Source organism: Acomys russatus, chromosome 32 (assembly GCF_903995435.1).
Source record: "Acomys russatus chromosome 32, mAcoRus1.1, whole genome shotgun sequence".
In the NCBI taxonomy this organism is placed as follows: Eukaryota; Metazoa; Chordata; class Mammalia; order Rodentia; family Muridae; genus Acomys; species Acomys russatus.
The window spans coordinates 33,193,296-33,214,761 of NC_067168.1; the positions used below are offsets into that span (position 1 = coordinate 33,193,296).

Sequence of the window (21,466 nt, forward strand, 5' to 3'; positions counted from 1 at the left end):
CCACACTCAGGAGGCTGAGACAGGAGGATCTGCGTTCCCAAACAGCCTGGATTATATAGTGAGACTCTGAATGAATGAATGAATGAATGAATGAGTGAATGAATGAACGAACGAATGAATAAGTGAGTGAATGACTGAAGAAACCCCACCTGACACCAGAGCTATAGCTTCAGCTGACTTACTTAAGGAGTTTTAATCAGGAACAATACCTAATTGATCTGCCAAAAATATAACCAGAGACACTAGGTCAAAGAAACAAAATAGGATCAATAGCAGGGATAAAAGGGTCTCAACCATTAAATACAGATCAAACAGAAAGTACTTTGGATAACTTCTTTTATTTTCTACTTTTGGGGGGCAGTGTCTACCTACAGAGCTCACACTATCCTAGATCACTGTGCCCCTACCTCAGCCTCCTTTGGTTAGCATTAAAGGCATATGCCAGAAGGTCTAGCCCTAGTCATATAGCAGTAAAAAACCTCCACCTCATAACAGTCCTCTATCACCCTTGTTTTCTAAGACAGAAAAGTCAATAAGAAAGAATGGTTTTGGGGGTTCAGCACCACAAGCAAGGCAACAGCTATGCTCCTAATAGAAGCACTGGGCATTGAGCAGTACCCTAAGAAGTTTTGTGGCATACAATGAGGTGTCTCTGGAGACCCCAAAGAATACTCCAGTGCTGTTAATGGAGGCAGCCCTTCTTACTTGATTCTTCCTTCACTGAGGATTCCCACTAGGAATTATATGCACCCTCAAGTTCCCATTCATTTTTCCTGAGGCCCCCACTCACCTTGCAGCACACACAGAAAGCCTTCAGAGGATTCAGCCCCAACCAGCCACTGCTACCACAGTCCCGGAAACGGTCCATGAATTGTGTGTACAAATCCCGCTGGATCTGAGATAGCCGCACCAGGATCACGTTCTCTTCTTTGGCAGGGAGGTGAATCTTCAACACAGTGTGGCCTCTCCTACAGAGGCAAAGAAGTGACAAGTGGCCTATAGGAAGCACCTCCAGGAACTGTGCCAGGATGAGTCAGTACAGGATAAACACAAGCCCGTATTCTCTTGCCACACCATCTTCTGGAAATCTCCTGACATGCAATGCATCCTTGTGTTAGAGGAGGATGGTTCAAAGTGACCTGTCTCAAGTCGTGACTAACCGGGTAGCGGATGGCAAAGGACCTCTAGGCTCTTGCCCCAATTCATCGCGCCTCTCCTATTCCATACCTGTCCCCCTACCAAAGGAGATGAAGAACTGCTTTAGGCTAGCCCATACTACATCAACTGGGATGCTGAAACTGGAAAAGTAATATTCTAGAATTATATTTATTATTTTATCAAAGTCAGAATGCTAGCTCATTCTTACTTTTTAAAAACAAGTTAAAACAGGCATTTTTAGCAATTTTAGATAATGCTATCTTGAGCTTGCTTTGTAGCCCATGCTGGCCTCAAACATAACTCAACTCATGCTCTTGAACGCTGGGAGACATGTGCCACCACAGTCAACAAAGATAACTTTGAGTAAAGTGCTTACAGGCCAGACTTCCAGAGACCAGAAACAGTGCATCCATCATCTGCCACTCTTTCAGTTTCACAGCTGTCCCACTAGGAAGAGTCCTCCAGTGGAAACATTTCCCCGTTACAATAGCTTTGGCATACCCAGTGCCCCGCTAAGGATTCAGAAAACAAGGCCTCACCTCTGCACAAAGCCCTCCAGGAGGCTGTGCAAAACATGGCTCCGGTAGCGCATGAGGCGGACATCCTGAGGTGTGCTGTCAATACACTGCCCATTCAGGATAGGGGCGTTCGAACATGTTGCTGAACTCCTGACGAGTACCAAGGAAATCTGGGCGCACAAAGTCCACCATGCACCAGTACTCAATGAGGTTGTTCTGTAGAGGGTACCCAGTCAGCACCACCCGCCGACGAGAACGTATGTTCTTCAGAGCCTGTGAGGTGCTGGCTTGGCAATTTTTGATGCGGTGTCCCTCGTCACAGATCACCACATCGGGACCAGGGCGGCATAAGGCCTTCTCAAACTCTAAGGAGGGAAGAGGATCCGGAGTCAGAGGGTGAGAGGGCCTGCTCTTGGGCAATAATATGAGAAGCAGGGGAGAACCCTGGAAGAGACAGAAGAAATGAAGGAAGCAGGGAAGCAAAGCAAGAGTCAGCCCCATTGGTAAGAGGGAAGCAGCCAGCCCAGCTCCTGCGCGTCTTGTGTGGCGCTAAGCGGCCACCGACTCTTGCACATCTTCCTACCCCCCTCCTTTCCTTACCTCACTAACTCACTTTAACTTTTCATTGTCAAGCTAAAAGTAGAAATTACTTGTAACCCTAGGGTTTAAGTCAGTTGGAGAGCAAAGAGGGGAATCTTCACAAATTGTGAGCCTAGGATTGAAAATACAGCTGGGTGAAATCCATAGTAATAATTCAGACACCACAGTGGGCTCCTGCTATCCGGCGTTTTGGGTCCCTCTGAAGGCTGACAGGAGCTTGTTAAAGACAACACCTCACAGTTATTCACCAGGTACTGCTAAATGGCACATTCGCCCCAGCTTTCTCTACCACAGAAGCAAAGCCAGAACATACAGACCACAGAATGAAGACATAAAATGAATGGCTTCTAAATCCTTAAAAACTTTCAATGAACAAAGGCTCTTTAAAATAGAATGGATAAAAAAATAAATAAATAAAATAAATAAATGAAATAGAATGGATACCCACAAGCCAGTTCTTCTTAGCCACCTCATCACAGAAGCTCTCCTGGCAAAGGGCAATTAGCACAAAGACCCACAATGGGTTAACATGCAGAGAATAAGAAACTGGTGTTTTTCATCTATGAATGGAATGTACATATCACAGACAGACAGACAGACAGACAGACCCATGCACAGTTCAGGGATCTTTGTGGACGAGAAGGTAGAAAGACTGTAAGAGACAGAGATGGTAGATATCTTCAAGGAATAGATGTTTTCTGGACACAACAGACCAACTGGACGTAGAGACTCACAATTACTGTGACAGCATACATAAAACCTGGGTGAATTCAAGCCAGGCAAACTCCCCACGTAGGGGAGGAAAGGTGGGCAGGAATACCAACACTAGCTGAGGAGCTGCCGGTATTTGGTAGCTACTGGGAGAGGGCCAGTCAGTTTTTCTTTAATGATATCGCCCCTGGAGGGCCCACCACATCCATCCCAAGAGCACCAAAAACTCAATTTGAGTTGCAGGGATAGGGGCAGGGAGGTGAGGGTGGAGAGGGCAGGCCTGAGAGGAGTTGGAGGAGGAAGGTAAATGTGACTAAAATACTTTATGTGAAAATTTCAAAGACTTTTGGATGTATTCATTTTATTTTATTTAATAGTGAGTATCTGTATATTTGTGCGCCGTGTGCATACTTTCGTGCTTACAGAGGTCAGAAGAAGGTATTGGATCCCCTGAAACTAGAGTGAACTACCAGTTGGCACAGAGAACAACCTGTGCCCTCTAGAAGAGCAACACATGTTCTTTTTTCCCCTTTGGCTTTTTTGTTTTGTTTTGGTTTTGAGACAGGGTTTCTCTGTGTAGACTTGGCTGTCCTGGACACACTTTATGTATACAATGTTCTGCTTGCATGTATGCCTGCATGCCAGAAGAGGGCACCAGATCACATTATAGATGGTCATGAGTCACCACGCAGTTGTGGGAATTGAACTCAGGACCTCTGGAAAAGCAGGCAGTACACTTAACCTCTGAGTCCTCTCTCCAGCCCTGATCCAGTTTTTTGTTTTGTTTTGTTTTTTCCCCAAGGCGAGGTTTCTCTGTGTAGCCTTGGCTGTCCTGGACTCGCTTTGTAGACCAAGCTGGCCTTGAACTCACAGTGACCCATGTGCCTCTGATTTTCTAAGTGCTGGGATTATGGGTGTAGACCACCACGCCAGGCTCCCAATTTTTTTTTTTTTTAAGATAGAATAGAATAGCAACTGAAATTATTCATTTTTACAAATCTGCAAATAGCATTACTCTTCTATCTTTATATTAGCTTTAGAGGATTTTTTGTTTGTTTTGTTTAAGACAGGTTCTCACTATGTATCCTGGAACTCACTGTCCTGGAACTTTCTATATAGAAAGGGATGGCCTCAAACTCACAAAGACCTGCCTGTCTCTGCCTCAAGTGCTAGGATTTAAGTATGTAATCCATTATGGCTAGCCCTTATATGAATATAAACAATTTATGCTTTCTTAATACTTTCTCATAGTATCTCTATGAACTGGTAATGGCAGTGGTTGCTTTCTCAACTGTCCTGTGAGTCAGACACAAACACAAAGACAGGGAAAGTCTTCTGAGCCCAGATGTGGCTTGCAGAAAATGTATCATTTTCTAAAAGGCACTGAAGCTTGTCCCACCAAGCTAGCTTTTTGTATGGTAACAATTCAGATCACAGCTAACTGGTAATATTGGGCACTTTCACCCCTGCCATAGCAGAGGAGCATCTCCAGGGTAAGCCACCCACCTCTCCGAAACTCCTGCTGCCGATCTTCTTCATCCAGATCAATGATGACTGGGTGAGAGCGCTTCTTGGTTTTCTTCGGTCTACTTGTGGTGAAGGACTTCTTCAGAGTGAGCAGTCTGTACATTTCATACCCCATCAGCAGCACTCCACCCTCCGAAATCCAATCAGCTGTTACTTTAGCGCGGGATGCCACCGTCCTGCAGGAGTGAGAAGAGAGAACTGTGTGAGATAGGAACTGATCTATGAAGTTGGCTTTCAGTTCCTAAGAAAGGAAACATCATTGCCTCCGCTGCTAATCAAGAACAATTCTTTAATCAAAGCTGCACTGGCTTATATTTGGAATACTTTATTGGCAAAAATTTCATTTGGCAGCAAGCATAAGATGAATTAGCTAACCAAAAACTTTCCTAGTATCCCAGAAATACTAATTTATACTGGACTGGATCATGGAAGATGGCTGAACCAGTGAGAAGAGGGCAAAAGAAAATGCTAAGCCCTTGCACATCTACCTACAGTTACAAGGCAACATTCTAGAGAGCATTGCAGGGAATTCCTATAGTAATGCAAGTCATGGGAAAAGGGGCAACACTTCACCTGACCAGACAACGGGGAGCCACAGACCCTTGGCAGTAACTCCACTCAAACCAGCACTGTACTAACTGCATGTGAACTAATGCTTCTGAAATCCGACAAAGCAGTGCAGGTACCAGCTACCTATTGGGTCACGCAGAGTCTCTTCATTTTAATGGGCATGACCAAATCACAAAAAGCAGTCTTTGTACCGATGAGACAAGGAAAGCACGGGTAGCTGGCTTGGTCCAAGAAGTCACTTTAGATTTTTGGAAATCAAGTTACTTGAGAAAATGTAAATAGTGATTCTATTTAAATGTAGAGCATACCCAAAGTTTGCACTTTTCAAAGTTTTGGAAGTTGCACTATTAAAGGCTAACTACACACCAGTGCTTCAAAGAAGAGTCTGCAATTCGCTGTATCATGTTGACTTTTACTACGAAATACACCAGAAAATGTGAACAGGCTACAGATATGTTATGAAAGAAAAGCATTCTAGAGCACAACAAAAACACTTCACACCTCCAAGGCTATGTAACTCTGACTTTACTCAACAGCTGTGTGTGGTGCGGGTAGGGGCGTAGGGTAAGCAAGAACAGAGAAACGGAAACATGAGCAATCAAAAAGAATCTGGGAAAGACAGAGACATATTTCAATAGGCCCAGAGAAGTCTCAAATGAGTGACAGAGAAGACAGAGTAAGCCACCTACTTATGCTCATCATTCAAGATATGAACTTTAAAGAACCGTGGCTGGAATTCTTCAGGCTTGCTGTCGGCTGGGAGGGCTTCAGGAGGCGGGAGCCACATGTTGAACTCTGCCAACCAATTCTGAAGGGTGTTCACCTATGACAGGCCCAAAAGAGAAAAGAGTTGGTTTCCCCGCGCCCCCCACCCGCCCTTTTCTCAACATGTATGTATGTACATGTGGAAGTCAGAGGCCAACCTTTGGGAACCAGTCCTCTCCTCTCCTGCCACTATGTAGATCCCAGAATTAAACTCAGGTCATTATTACTTTAGCCAGTAAACAAAGCTGCCCCTCACTCCTAACACGCACACAGGCAGGCTCACATGCACACACACTCAGAGCTGAACTCAACAAGCTTTTAGGTACCCAGGGATATTCAGAGGGGTGAGTCAAGAGCTCTTACCGGCACAATGGCTAGGACTGTTTTGGCTGGCGTGTGGCGGAAGAGGACATCAATGAAGGAGATAACTTGCAGAGTTTTCCCTAGACCCATGCTATGGGCCAGTATACAGCCAAAACCACTACTGGTCTTAAACCTTTCTAAGGATTCCACTAGGTTATCATATAGGAACCGGATTCCACCAATCTGACAAAAGACAAACCAGATAAAATGTCAGAAACACTAACAGAGACAGGGCTATATATACAGTTTTACCCAGGTGGCAACGGTCACTAAATAAGCATGTACTATGCCAGGTGTCTGGCATGAGTGGGCATGGAACTGTCCCTGTACCCTGACTGGTCTATAGGAGTTTCTCTGTCACTCTGGTTGGTGATGGTCATCTTGGAGAATACACAAAGCAGCACTGCTTTTGTATAATGCCCCATATGAGTCAGAGTCTTCAGTATCAAACTCCTGACCACGTCTTTCACTCAGCCCGGCTTCTCTGTGTTTGAAGGGTGCCTCCTCTAGAGAACCCAATAGCTCCTGCTGTGGGAAGTTCTGAACTGAGTCAACCTCTGACTGGGTGGATGTCCACTCACTGGTCCTAGTTCCAGGCACTGGATCTATACAAACTCTTACGCTCTCAACTTTCAGAAGCTCCCTAATGTCTGACTTTCATATGTCCTCTGAATCTATACCTCTCAAGCTGCTCCTTGCTGATCCATCAGAATCAAGATGTGGTAAAGAGCTGAAGTGACTTTTTTTAGTATTTATTTCATTTTATGTATGTTCACTTGGGTACATGTATGTGCATCATGTGCACACAGGACCCCTCAGATATCAAGGAGGATCAGATCCCTTGGAACTAGAGTTACAGAGCCAGTGCCAGTGCTGGGAACCAAACCCAGCAATGCATGCTCCTAACATCTGAGCCATCCCTCCCGTTCCTCCAGTGATTTCTACAAGACAGGCTAGCCTGAGGTGTAGCTCTGTTCTTTCCTCACTATAATTGCATCCAAAGGAATCGAACATCAACTGCATCAGGGTTTTCTAACAGCTACTCTTGGGATCTGACTAGTACTTTACAGGCTATAATACAATAGCCAACCACAAGCAACATTGGCTGTACCTGATGAGGTTTCACAGCCCGTGCCAGCTGTGGGGCCAGGAAGACATTCTCCTCCTCTGGAGGGTGATTCAGGTTGACAAGGACCCGCCCAAGAGCATCGTGTTGGTTTAAGGCGTCATTCACATGGGTGCCACCCTTCTCCTCCTCCTCCTCCTCCTCGCTGACAGACTCACTGCTGTCCACAATGTGTAGAGTATCTTCCTCTCCAGAACTCAGCTCAATCACCTCTGAGACAGAAAAAAATGAAACCAAAATTCAAGGAGCAGGGGCACTGTTGCTTGTCAGAGCAAGAGGGCACAGGCACTTAGCTGTCACCACTTACAAAAGAAATATTGTTAAAGTGTCTTCTTTCAGAGACAAGTAAAGCTAAGGTAGCACAGGTAAGTGTACTAACCAAGTGAATAAGGACTGAATTTTTCAAAAGTATAGCCAAGTCAGGTGTGGTACACTTAATCCCAGCACTTAGAAAACTGAGAGACAGGAGGATTACTGTGCGTCCAGGCCAGGCTACAGTGGTTCCAACACACCACTACCAAGAAAGACAGAGACAGAGAGAGTAGGGAGGGAACAACTAAATGTAAAGATGCACATTGGCCAGAAGAAAGTGGATGGGAGGCCCCTCTGGCCTGATCTTACCATCTTGGCTGCTCTTTTCATCCTCACTGCCACTGCTACTGTCCAAACAAATGACTTCCTGGGCTAAGACCCGAGGCGGGAGTTGGGGACCATCACTTGCTCGTAAGACAATTTCCTCTGGAAGAATAAAGATAGAAGGGAACACATTTAGGGCCAGCGAGGTGGTTCAGCAGGTAAAAGTGCTTGCTGCCAAGCCTGTAGACCTGAGTGCAATCGCCCATGATAGAACAAGAGAACCAATTGTCCCAAGTTGTCCTCTGGCCTCTACACCTGTGCCATGGTTCACAAATGTGCCTCTACACACACATGATAAAAACTCCCCACGTTTAGCTCACACATATTTCTCTGAGTGACTACCACCTTCGTCCTTTGCTGCTCTAATGCAAAATGATCACTGGGAAGCAGAGGGATGCTTTAAAACAAAACAAAACAGAACACCAGGGTCCTTTCCAAGTTCCCTTGGCATGCCAAAATCTAAAGCTATAGGGAAAATGCACCCCAATAAAATAAATTAAAGTGTATTTTAATCTATTTCCACTTTCTAAATGACTGCGCTTCTGACTGTGGGCTCTCACAGGCAAAGGGCCATCAGGGTTCCTGCAAGACCACAATCCAAACCTGTGTGACCACTCTGTAAGCTGAGGGCTTTTCTCTGGGACACATAGTCATTCTGACAGGAGGTTGCTCACCAGGTAGGAACTCCAAAGGGACGGTCGGAATGGGGGCTGCATATTCCTTCCTCTGGTGCTCCAGGCGCTTCCTTCTCTCCAGCTCTTCCTGCTGTGCTGCTTTGGTAACCGGCTCCAACTGATCCTCCCGGAGTAGCTTTCTAAACATTAAAAAGAGTCCTTCAGGAAACCTAAGATTTGTGCAATGCAGCTGGGTATAGGAGCGCACACCTGTAAATCCCAGCACTCAGGAAGCAGAGACAGGCAGATCTCTGTGAGTTCGAGGTCAGCCTGGTCTACAGAGTGAGTTCCAGGTGAGACCCTGTCTCAAAAAAGTAAGACAAAACAAACAAACAAAAAGACTTGACAATGTAATAGCAAAACTAAAAGGAGAAATGACCATTGCTGATTTCCCTTCAAATCAGAGAGCTGAGCAGAAGAAAGTCCTCACCTATGCAACTTATGTAACATATAAGGTAAGGGCTTTTAGTTAAAAGGTGAGGCAGGGTAGGCCGGGGTACCAGAATACTTTAAGCCCAATTAGTTCTGTTTTACCACACTTTACAGACAGACCCTACCATTCTGACTCTGCAAGCAAAAGATCGATAGTAAGGCGGTGTCTCAATCGGTAAGTGCAACATGAAGACCTGAGTTAGGATTCCCAGCACCCACCCTAAAAGCTGACCCAGGAGAGGGTGCGATAGGACAGAACAGAGACAGGGCTCCTTGGGCTTGCTGGTCAACAACTGCCTGGTTCTTCTCCACGGAGTGTTTGAAAAACATGGAGCTCCAGGTTCAGTAAACGGTTCCATCTCAAGAGTATAACGTAGAAAGCAACAGAGGACACTGAACGTCCTCCTCTCCTCAGATGTCACATACCTCCATATACCCCCCCAGACATACACACATACAAAACACACATGCACAAAAATAAATGAGAAATAAAAGACCAAGAGTTAAATAAAATAGTATGGCTTACAATGAGCCAGTATTAAATTAAAGTTGTACCAGGGATGGTGGCACACTCCTTTAATTCTAGCATCAGGAGGCAGGTGCCAATCTAGCCTGCACCAAGGTTAGAGAGGACTCTAGGGGTAGGAGTGGGCGGGGCAGGGAAGGAGTAAGGGGAGACAGCTCAGTAGTTAGGAAAGCTTGCTCTACAAGTCAAAGGATTTAAGTTCAAATTCTCAGCACCCATGTAAAGAGCCAGATATGGCTGACCATGCTTATCACTCTACTACTGGGGGCAGTGACAGGCTGATCATACAAGCTTTTGGCCATAACAAGCTTCCAATTCATCGAAAAACCCTGTCTTGAAGCAACAAAGTAGAAAGCAACAGAGGAAAACACTTTGATGTTCTGTTGTGGCCTCTACACATTCAAGTCCATGCATTATGCCACTATAGGTATGCATGTGTGCACCCACACACACAAATAAACTTAAAGTTTTAGGCAGAAAAATAGGGTAATAGCTCATTTTCTGAGCTTAGAGTAATACTTTCAAGTTTCTATTATGTGTTTTGAAAACTGTAGGGTTGGGGCTAGAGAGATGGCTCAGAGGTTAAGAACACCGGTTGTTCTTCCAAAAGTCCTGAGTTCAATTCCCAGCAACCACATGGTGGCTCACTATCACCTATAATGAGATCTGGTGCCTTCTTCTGATGGACATGCAGGCAAAACACTGTGTACGTAATAAATAACTCTTAAAAATAAAAACAACACCAACCTTTAAAGAAAAAAGAAAACTGTGGGACAATGCCAAGCACAGTGGCTCACATTTGTAATCCCAGCACTTGACAGGCTGCAGTACGAAGATTATTACCACAAGTTCAAAGCCAGGGCTACATAGAGAGTTCCAGGGGTAGGGTGAGCTACTGGGTTAGACCCTGTCTCAAACAAACAAATAAAGAACAACCACAACAAAGCATAACAAAGAGGGACATGATGTTATTTATCTCCTTTAACAGAACAGTTGTTATTTGTCAGAAGGAAGGGTGGTTGAGGATATGGATAGTTAAGAAAGTTCATGTTTGGTTATCTTTCAGGTCAAGGAAGAAGCCCCACTCTTAGTCAGTCCCTTATGTTCTGAAATGGAATTCTAAGAAAATGATAACTCAGTTTTGTTGGGAGTTTTTCTGTTGTTGCTGTTTGTTTACTAATTTGTTTTAACTTCATGCTTTGAGACATAGGAAACATAAAAAAAGAAAAGTCTAAGTCAGACAACCCAAGACTTCTTAATGGTCAATGTCCCTCCAAATTTTGCTATATTCTGTGCATGTCACCACAGTGGTCTGAAGTGCACCTTCACTACTGTGTATTAGTGGTGGTGGTGGTGGTGGTGGTTTTGAAACAGGGTCTCCTTATGTAACCTATGCTGGTCTGGAACTCATGAATCTCCTGCCTCAGCCTCTTGAGTGCTGGTATTACCACATGTGCTCTCTTCACTTACTAATGAGGGTTCATAGTTGAACACTTTTCTCTACTGGAAAGAGGACACTCTTGCCCAAATTAGTCTTTCTGTTATTGCTACTAGTCAAATCCCTCCAATTGTCCTTACCCAGAAAGGCAGCTCACCGTATGTTTCTTCTCATATGAGAAGGCTTCTGAGCTCTCTTCTTTTTGGGGTCTTCAGATGCTAGGATCTTGCCTTGGTGCCTAAGCTGCTCTGAAGGCTCAGACTGAGATGAGGTAGTTGAAGTGCACCGCGGCGGCCGCTGCCCCTCTTCCCCCAGCTGGGCATGATCAGTGCCACACATGCCTTCCAGGGATGGATCTAGGGGGAAAAAGAGGTGGGGGAGAAGCAGCTTACTGGGGGTGTTGGAGTAGGTGGATTTTGATGCCAGACATCCCAAGATTCAAATTTCAACCCAGCAACGTATTACACAATAACCAAGGTACTATCTCTCTGAATGTCAGCATGTGTACCTATAAAATGAAGACAGTGTCACACGTCCTTCATGAGGACTAGACAGTGTGTGCATCTAGACCCAATCCTGACCACAGAAGGGCGCTTAACAAATGACAACATTCATTCAGCAATACGATAGGAGTTAGGAGACTTCCTGGCCTCAGAATGCTCAGAGCGTGCTGGCTGTGGTAGTCCATGCCTACAGGCCCAACATTTGGAAGTCTGAGACAGCAAACACTTGCTGCACCTTTCAGTGCTTGAAGTAGTAACATGCTCAACTTGTTGGCTATTGAGTGAGAATTTACAAATCGCAAGCTCTGCCCTAGATGCATCAAGAGATAATTTTAGACTCTTTCCCTTCAAAGACTATTGTATTCTATTAAGAGATGGGTCGTGTATATGAGACACAGAACAGCAACATGTACTGAATGTTAAAGAAGGGGCAAGTCACCTTGATGCTAAGAACTGAACCCAGCTTTTCTGTAAGAAGAGCAAGTGCTCTCTCCAGCCTCCAAATAAGTTATTTTCTTTAAAATATTCTTATGTGGGGGGCTTCTCTGACTTTTGACCTCTTGATGAAAGTAATGAAGCAGAATGGTAACTATTTTACACAGAAGAACTGTGTCAATCTGCCCTGTCATTCTATGCAGTACAGTTTAGGAGGCTGGATTTATCAGAGAAGATTATCTGTGTCTCTTTATGCTGGGAACTATGTCCTTGGACCTGTGACATTGTATCACAAAGTAAAGCCTGTGCCAGTTTATTGTCTTAAATCTTAACAATAAAGAGAATAATCCTTGGTGGGGGGGGGAGGTTTCGAGACAGGGTTTCTCTGTGCAGCCTCTGCTGACCTGGATTCACTTTGTAGATCAGGCTGGCCTCGAACTCACAGAGTGCTGGAATTATAGGTGTATGCCACCATGCCTGGCTGATAAGAGAATTATCTTGAAGGATGAACACAGTGAAGTAGAACACCAAGACTTTTAGCTGCTCTCCCAAATCTGTCCTCTCCAGTTTCTATTTCAAATAACACAGGAGAAAAGCCAGACAACTGTTTGCCATTAAAAGTACTATCTTTCAGGGATGTATAGTGGTGCACACCTTTAATTCCAGCACTCAGGAGACAGAGGTAGACAGATCTCTGTGAGTTCAAGGCCAGCCTGGTCTATGAAGTGAATTCCAGGACAGCCAGGGCTACATAGAGTAACCATATCTTGAAAATTAATAATAATAATAATAATAATAACAACAACAACAACAACAAACCATTCCTTTGAGCATCTCTTCCTCTCAAAGACAGATGCATAGCATTTTCCCAACTGTCCAACAGCCATCAATCCTGTCTGTCTCAAGCCCTTCACCCTGCTCCAAATAAAGAGCTGCTTACATAACAGATCCAGGAGAAGAGGATATTCATCTCTAATCGAGCACCTACAAAGATGGCTTATTGGGGATAGTATAAATGGACCTCAGCTTGGCCTGCTACACTTGGCACTGAGATGGGACACTTCAATTTAAGTGCTTTTGCTGGTTCTCTGGCCTGGTTGTACAATAGCTTTGTTGTTTTCTCACTGAGCTATGCCCCAAGCCTGGCTAATGGCCTGAAGGAGAGAAACCTGTTCTTTAGGATCCCAAGTGTGGGATCGAACGGTCTCGTGAGAGAACAGGTGATGTTAACTCACTAGAAGAGCAACCACCTCGTGCAGGAGCTTAATTGCTACCAGATGAAAAAGATCTTGTGAACAGACTCTGGGAGGAGATATATAAATGAGCCCAGACCTGGTGGCTGGGCGGATTGAAGACTTGGGATAGATTTGCCTGTCCATCGCTGCCCTTCAAGACGCTCCTAGAGAAATCCGGTTGAGGGAAGGCTTCAGAGCTCCAGCTCCTGCTGACGCTCTGAGGTCTTATTACCCTACCCCCCCACCCCCACCCCCCACCGCCTCCAGTGGAAGAAATCCTGTGGCTCCCGATCAGAGAATCATTCCTCGGGACTGATAGATATCCTTAAGGTTTTGTTGTGTGTCAATTAATCTTCATTTCCTACTGTTTTGGTTAATCAGGTTATAATTGACGTAGGCTCGGTCAATAAGTTGCTAATAAAATATTCTGGTTAAGAAAATTGTGACTACAATGACCTTTGATGTTCTCCAAATCTTTCTGTTTTGTTTCTATTTCACAAGCAAATTTATTGGGTAACTACTTGGAGGAACAGTTGGAAGGAAGGTTAAAGAGTATGCAGACAGGACAGAGTCAGAACACAAGGCAGGTCTGCAAGGTCAAGCCAAGGGGCCTGAAATTGATCTGCTGAACAATGAGAACTTGTTGCCAACTCTTGTTATTTCCTTGTTCCATGCTTCCTCACAGAGTGGGCTGTTTTGGGGAGGAGAAAGCACAAACTGCTAGTCTTTCAGAATTACAGATTACTATCAAATAAGTTATGAGGCCTATTACCTACTGTCTAGCAGGGGGCTGAATGTAGCAATATCAACTTTTAAATGACTGACGTTAGTCCATTGTGGTGGGCCTGTAACCAAACAAGAAGGTCTATGTTCTGTCACATAGCAAATGTAACTAGTATTTGCATAGCTTAAAAGCCAGTGGCTATTACTATCCTGGCTAAGATGCTAGGTTCAAACCTGGGCGCAAATACCCCTGAACTTTCTCCTTCACTGAATGCCCTTGAACTTTCCCTTCCACGTAACTCAGCTATGAGTAGTAGTCAAGTTATAGAAACAAAGAACACTTGCATAAGCTTCTTGGGAATGAGTTATAAATCCCACCACCACAAATTTAATTGGCAAACATGTGGCTTTCGGGGGAGCAGGGGACAACACAACAGGACGCCTTTCATTCAGTGAGTGTGCAAATACATACACTTCCAGGGGCCATCCTTGAGTTGTTCCATCTCTCCTTTCTCTGCACTAGAGAGTTCAGTGGTATCTAAGACTCAGCGTATTTCTGCTGATGTCCTACAATAAAATGCATATACCAGGGCCAGGAGTGGCAGCACACACCTGTAATCCCAGCACTTGGAAGGCTGAGGCAAGATAACAGAGAGTGAAGAAACCCCGGGCTACACAGATGCGTCCTCAAGAAACAAACAAAACACTGGAGAGATGGCTCAGAGGTTAAGAGCACTGACAGCTCTTCTAAAGGTCCTGAGTTCAATTCCCAGCAACCACATGGTGGCTCACAACCATCTATATAGAGATCTGGTGCCCTCTTCTGGTGTGCAGGCAGAATACTATATACATAATAAATAAATAAATATTTTTTAAAAAGAAATGTAAATGTAATAGAGGTCTTGGTGCTGCTTCAAAGAGAGAGAGAGAGGAAAGAAAGAAAGAAAGAAAGAGAAAAAGAGAAAGAAAGAAAGAAGCAAATAAAATTATGCATATACCACAATCTATGGACTACATGCACCAAAAATTTTATACCCTAACCTCAATATAGTGAGGGTTTACAAAATTGCAAAAGAAAAAAATTATGTTAAACAAGATCTCATGGGTATAATCAGTCAAATCTAGAATATATAAAACTATAGAGTCAGTAAATCCTCTAGGAATAAATTGCAAGGAAAAATATTTATTTACTTATTTATTTGTTTACTTATTTACGGTTTTTAAAGACAGTGTTTCTCTGTGTAGCCTTGTCTGTCCTGGACTTGCTTTGTAGACCAGGCTGGCCTCGAACTCACAGAGATCTGCCTGCCTCTGCCTCTCAAGTGCTGGGATTGGCTAAGGAAAAATATTTAAAGGGAGCTAAGAATCAATAAATTAAACAGATGTAAAGGTATGCCAACCATATGTGGTTCTCGTGGAAATGAGTAAATTAACAGTAAAAATTATTTAAAGATAATTGAGGATTATATCAGTATTTCATAGTATAAGGAACTGCATTGAAAACGATTATGTAAAAAAAACAAAAACAATTATGTAGCCAGGCATGGTGGCTCAGGCCTTTAATCCCAGCACTCAGAAGGCAGGCGGATTGCTGTGAGTTTGAGGCCAGCCTGGTCTACAAAGCGAGTCCAGGACAGCCAAGGCTACCACAGAGATATCCTGTCTCAAAACAAACAAACAAACAAAAAAACCACACACACAAAAAAACAAAAAACAAAAACAACAAAAAAAAAAAAAAAAAGAAAGAAAGAAAGAAAGAAAACAATTATGTGTGTGTGTGTTGAGGGTCTGCTGCATCCGTGTGGTGCCTGCAGAGACTAGTGTCAGTCCCTCTAGAGCAGGAGTTACAGGCAGTTGTGAGCCTCCTGGTGTGGGTGCTGGGAACAAAACTTGGGTCCGCTGCAGCCAAGGTTAGTGCTCTAAACTACTGAGGCGTCTTCCTACCCCAAGAACTACAATTTACATTTTTTTTTTAAAGATTTGAAAGCTAAGCATAGTGGGCTGTGCCTATGATCCCTGAAGTGGGAAGCAGAAGCAAGAGATGTGCACTGGACCACGCCTGAGACCAGTCTGGCCTACCTACTGAATTCCAAGCCAGCCAGAGGTTTATAGCCAGCCTCTGTCAGGGGAAAAAGGTTATAATGTTAAGGGTGGAAGATCTGAGAAGAAATTCCAGGCTGGCTGGCTACTCAGAGAGCTGGAAGCAGAGTTCATCTTATCACTGTGTTTACTGTCTATCTTTCAGAATTCCATAATTCAAATAAACAATAATGTATTTTTAACTTTATCTATCCACTTTATTTAACTTTTGCATTGCTGGGGTTGGGCCTACAATCTCAGGCACTCTAGGCAATTGCTCTGTTCCTGGGCTATATGTAGGTGCAGCTTTGTAAGTTTTTTGGGGGGGGGGGTTGTTTTATTATTTGTTTTGTTTTTTGAGACAGGGTTTCTCTGTGTATTCTTGGCTGTCCTGGATTCACTTTGTAGAGCAGGCTGACCTTGAACTCACAGCGATCCGCCAGCTCTGCCTCCGAGTGCTGGGATTAAAGGCATGTGCCACCAAGCCTGGCCCCAGCTTCTAAAGTTTTAAGAGAAAACTAAAATTAAAACGAGCACTAAGCTCTAAACTACTTACGTGTCAATTTCACCACATTTCTTAATACATACTTATATGTTTCATGTAGTAATTAGTGAGTATATACCTTTTTGTATTCTGCTGGGTGACTGATGCACATAAATATTTCTTTTTAAGATCATGCTGGGGGCTGGAGAGGTGGCTCAGAGGTTAAGAGCACTGGCTGCACTTCCAAGGGTCCTGAGTTCATTTCCCACAACCATCTATAATGAGATCTGGTGCCCTCTTCTGGCCTGCAGGTGTACATGCAGGTGAAACATGGTGTATAATAAATAAATCTTTAAAAAAAAAAAAAAAGATTTTGCCGAGAGTGGTGGCACATGCCTCCCAGCACTGAAGAGACAGAGGCAGACAGATCTCTGATTTTGAGGCTAGAGGCAGGTGTATCACTGTGAGTTCAAGGCCAGCCTGGTTTACAAAGTGAGTCCAGAACAGCCAAGCTGCACAAAGAAACCCTTTCTTGAAAAGCAAACGAACAAACAAACAACAAAAAAGATTTTATTTTGTGTGCAAGTGAATATGTGTGTGTGTGTGTGTGTGTGCGCGCGCGCAAACTTACCCACTGAATCATCTCACTGTCCTTACACATGAAGACTTTGTTGACAAAGAGCACACTGTTGCCACTTGCATGGCATACCGTAAGCAATCATGGAATGCATTCTCCTGCTGCTGGGCATGTTCTGATTTTTCACTTGCACCTACACTAGTGTAAGCGTCTTTGGATATTTCTCTATTTATTTTTATTAAAATCTATTCCTATTGGAGTAATAAATAGTGCTTTAATGTTCAGGTGTCTGCAAATATTGTTCATAGTGAATCAGATAAAAATATTTTACATTCTACAGGCAATAACGTCTACATCACAGAGTCTTTATCGTTGCATCTTACAAAAAAAAAAAAAACCACAAATAAGGGATAATGTGCCAATAAAACTTTACTTACAAAATTAAGCAAAAACATTTTTAAAGGTGCAAACTTGGAAGATTCATACTTTGATTTAAAAATGTAACACAAATCTGCAATAATCAAACCATGAGAACCATTTCTTGCATTAATACAAAAATATTCTAAAGTAAAGAAGCAGAAAAAAACAACTTGAAAAGGTATAGAAAGACAGCTAGGCGATGGTGGTGCACTCCTTTAACCCCAGCACAGGAAAAACAGAGGCAAATCTCTGAGTTTAAGGCCAGCCTGGTCTACAAAGCAATCCCCATGAAGCTGGACTGTCCAACACTAGGAGACAGTTTCCTCTTGCAGCACAGAAAGCTGGAGTCCAGGTGAGGGAGCCCATGGGTCTGCAACTGTAAGACTTGCCTGCACCTGCACACACCACACTGGACTTAGCAGACAGGAGCACAGAAAGCAGAAAAACTAACATTTGAACAGGCTGGGGGAAGCAGCGGGAATTGGGAGCTCTGGGTCGGCCAGAGCTCATTAACACCTCATTAACATCCCTGGCACCAGCTGAGCTGAGACAACAGGAAGGCTGTCCAGTAGGAATAACTACCCTAGGGTACATCCTAGACCAATCTCTCCCTAACAAAGCTTAAAAAGAAAAAAAAATTATTTTTTGTTAAAGTGTAAACTGAACTGCTTGCTCAAATTAGAATGAACAATTTCTGAGGAAAAAGCACATAGAATTGCATGACAGTGACACTGTTTGTACAAAGTATGTTTTGTTGTTATTCGAGATTGAGCCTCTATCTCTGTAGATCAGCCTGGCCTCGCCTGGAACTCAAGGTACCCTCCTACCTTAGCTTCCCAAGTTCTGGGGTTATAGTGTAAGCAACTATACCCTGCCAAACCCTTAATCAAACTTCACTAGATATGCAAATAAGCAGAAAATAAGATCTATAGTCAAGCTACCCAGGAGGAGACTGAGAGGATAATCATTTCAGCCTAGATCAAGGCTATCTTTGACCAGTGAGATATCATCACAAGAAGTGAAGAAGAGGACACATATGGCAAGTGACTCGAATCCAACAATGTGGAGGTAAAGACAGAAGATTAATAGTTCAAGGCCAGCCTTGGCTACAAAGTGAGCTGAGACCAATCTGAGCTACATGAGACCCTATAAAAGTTCAAAGAAAAGAAACCTGTAACAGTCTAAAATGTCAGTCAGCCAACTAGGACCTTCAGAAACTGAGAGAAATAATAAACATTTTTAAACCACTTGGGTTTGGGGATGATTTAAATTTAGAGACAGCTTGGATCAGGTGGTGATGGCCCACACCTTTAATCCCTGCACTCAGAAGGCAGAGGCAGGTGGGTCTCTTTTGAGTTCAAGGCCAGCCTGGCATACAAATGGAGTCCAGGACAGGCAAGGCTACACACAGAGAAACCCTGTCTTAAAAACAAACAGCCAGGTGGTGCTGGCACACGCCTTTAATCCCAGCACTCGGGAGGCAGAGGCAGGCAGATCTCTGTGAGTTCGAGGCCAGCCTGGTCTATAGCGTGAGTCCAGGACAGCCAGGGCTACACAGAGAAACCCTGTCTCGAAAAACCAACCAAACAAAGACAGCTTGGCTACATGAGTATGAGTCATACACACAAATAAGTAAGTAAATAAAAGTCATTTTTAAAAAGAGTAAAAGAAGCCAGGTGTGGTGGCTCACTCTCTGAGTTCAGCCTGGTCTACAGAGACCAGACAGACAGGTCTTCAGAGTTCCAGGGTATCCAGAGAAACCCTGTCTCAAAAACAACAACAAAAAATTAAAACAAGTATAGAAGACATGGTAGCATACAGCTGTACTCCTAGCACCTAGGTGAAGGCAGGGGACTCAAGCTCAAGTCACTATTGGTTACAAAGAGTTTGAGTCCACCTTGGGCGAGATAGCACCCTATCTCAAAGAACAAGGAAAGAAACACTGAATGAAATGAATTTTAAGAGTAAAGCCAAAACAAGAGTTGATTCTACAAACATTGTATTCTTCAATCCCCACCCCCAACCACCCTGATCACCCTTCCTCCCCTCCTGGGTTCAGGCCCATCTTTAATTGTCTACATAATTCTTATCAAGATATAGAGAGATTCTATATATTTACTTATTTTGGGGGGAGTATCACTGCATGTGGAAGCCAGAGGACAATTTGTGGGAGCCAGTTTTCTCCTTCCATCATGAGTTCCAGGGATCAAATTCAGGTTGATCGGCTTAGCAGTGAGGCCCTTTACTTGGTCTCCTAGACCAAAAGTTATTTGAGGGAGTCTCAGGTGGGGAGTTGCCCAGATCAGACTGGCCTGTAGCCGCGTCTGCGGGGCCTTCTCTTGACTGACAACTGATGTGGATGGCACCATCTCTGGGCAAGAGAGCCTGAATTGTAGCCAGGGAGCAAGGCAGTCAACAGTTCCTCCACAGTGTCTGCTTTAGTTTCTGACTGTAGTCCTGCTCTGACTCCTCTCACTGATGGATATGAGGTCAGGAAGTGTAAGGTAGAGTAAATATTTTCCCTTTCAAGTTGGTTGCAGTCATGTTTTATCACAGCAACAGAAAACAAACTACATTACCCGGTCAGCCACCTCGCCAGCCCATGAAGTTATTTTAGTAATGTAACCGAACACGTCCCATCCATCTTCTCTTCTAGAATATCGTTCCTTCAAAACAGAGACTTTCCCAGCTCATTTTGGACTATACATCGAAATCAAATGCCCGCCCAAGAGCAGAACCTGACCACTCTGTGAGCAAGCTGGTATACCTGCAAATAGGCCTAAGTAAGCTAGGTCTTATATGAATTTTTATTCATATAAGCCAAAATATGGCTCACCTTCAACACAGGTTACAAAAAGACCAAAATTCTAACAGTCAGGAAAAAAAATCTTTATAACATTAATACTATATAGTGTTAGCAGATTCAAAATTAAATATAACTCTAAAAATAAGAGCTAAAATGGGGTTGGAGAGATGACTTGCTGTTTAAGAGTGCCTTCTGCTTTCCCAGGAGACATGAGTTTGCTTGCTGGTTCCCTCTAAGGTGCTCATAACCACTTTAACTCTTCTGGTCTCCAAGAACACCTGCACATGTGGCATATACTCACAGATACATATGTGCAAATGAAAATAAAAACTAACTTTAAATGAAGAGGGGTGAGGGAGGGTGAGAGAGAGAACAAGTATGGTAGGATAAATAACACTAAGGATGTTTATAAAAAAGACACCAGAAATTATATTTTATGTTTACCTGAAATTAAAATTACATATTATATGTGTGTATGTCTATACATAGATTTGTAGTTTAAAGAAGTTACACTACATGGACTGTAACTCACGCTAAAAGCCATGGACTAACCAAAAAAAATTCCTAGTGCCACACATGAGAAACCTCTCAAGTTGTCAAGCTGTCACCCCTTGGATGGCTCCCAGAATTTGAAGGTTACACTCTACTGCTAAAGAGACCGTGTACTTTGGAGGAATCAAGCTAGAACTGACTGCCTCCCTAAGAAGCAGCTCTCATAGTATTGAAAGGTGCTATGCAAGCTGCCAAGGGAAAGGGTTAACCCATAGTCTTGCTCAGCTGCAAAGCCTACAAACAGCAACAATGACTGGACTAGCACGATATTCAGAATGATGCAACAGTGGCATTTTTTTTCTTGGGGGTAACCAATAGCTGTCTAGTTGAACTTAAGGCCTTTTCCAAAGGAGGAAATTCAAACTTGATACTGTAAAACCTAACTAACTACTCATGGATAAAACAGTCATGAAAAAGTCATAGACACTACAGGAGAAGTTACTACTGCCTGCCGCTTTCCTAAAGCAAATCATTTCTACTTTCTAAGTATCTATCCTTATATCCACAGATGAGAGTAGCTCTCGTAGTCAGGTGTGACAGTCGCAGCACATGGGAGGCAGAAGCAGGTGGATCTCTGAGTTTGAGGCCACCCTGGTCTACAGAGTGAC

General features: G+C 43.6%; 1 protein-coding gene across 1 annotated transcript in view; it reads right to left on the reverse strand.

Moving 5' to 3' along the window:
- Rad54l2 (RAD54 like 2) overlaps window positions 1–21,466 on the reverse strand; it is an 88,946-nt gene that overhangs the window by 20,484 nt on the left and 46,996 nt on the right. Inside the window, 10 exon segments of the mRNA XM_051139977.1 lie at window positions 791–968; window positions 1,698–1,801; window positions 1,803–2,041; window positions 4,494–4,690; window positions 5,774–5,907; window positions 6,213–6,395; window positions 7,324–7,550; window positions 7,960–8,076; window positions 8,649–8,788; window positions 11,202–11,400. Of these exon segments, the coding sequence (XP_050995934.1) occupies window positions 791–968; window positions 1,698–1,801; window positions 1,803–2,041; window positions 4,494–4,690; window positions 5,774–5,907; window positions 6,213–6,395; window positions 7,324–7,550; window positions 7,960–8,076; window positions 8,649–8,788; window positions 11,202–11,400 (1,718 nt within the window).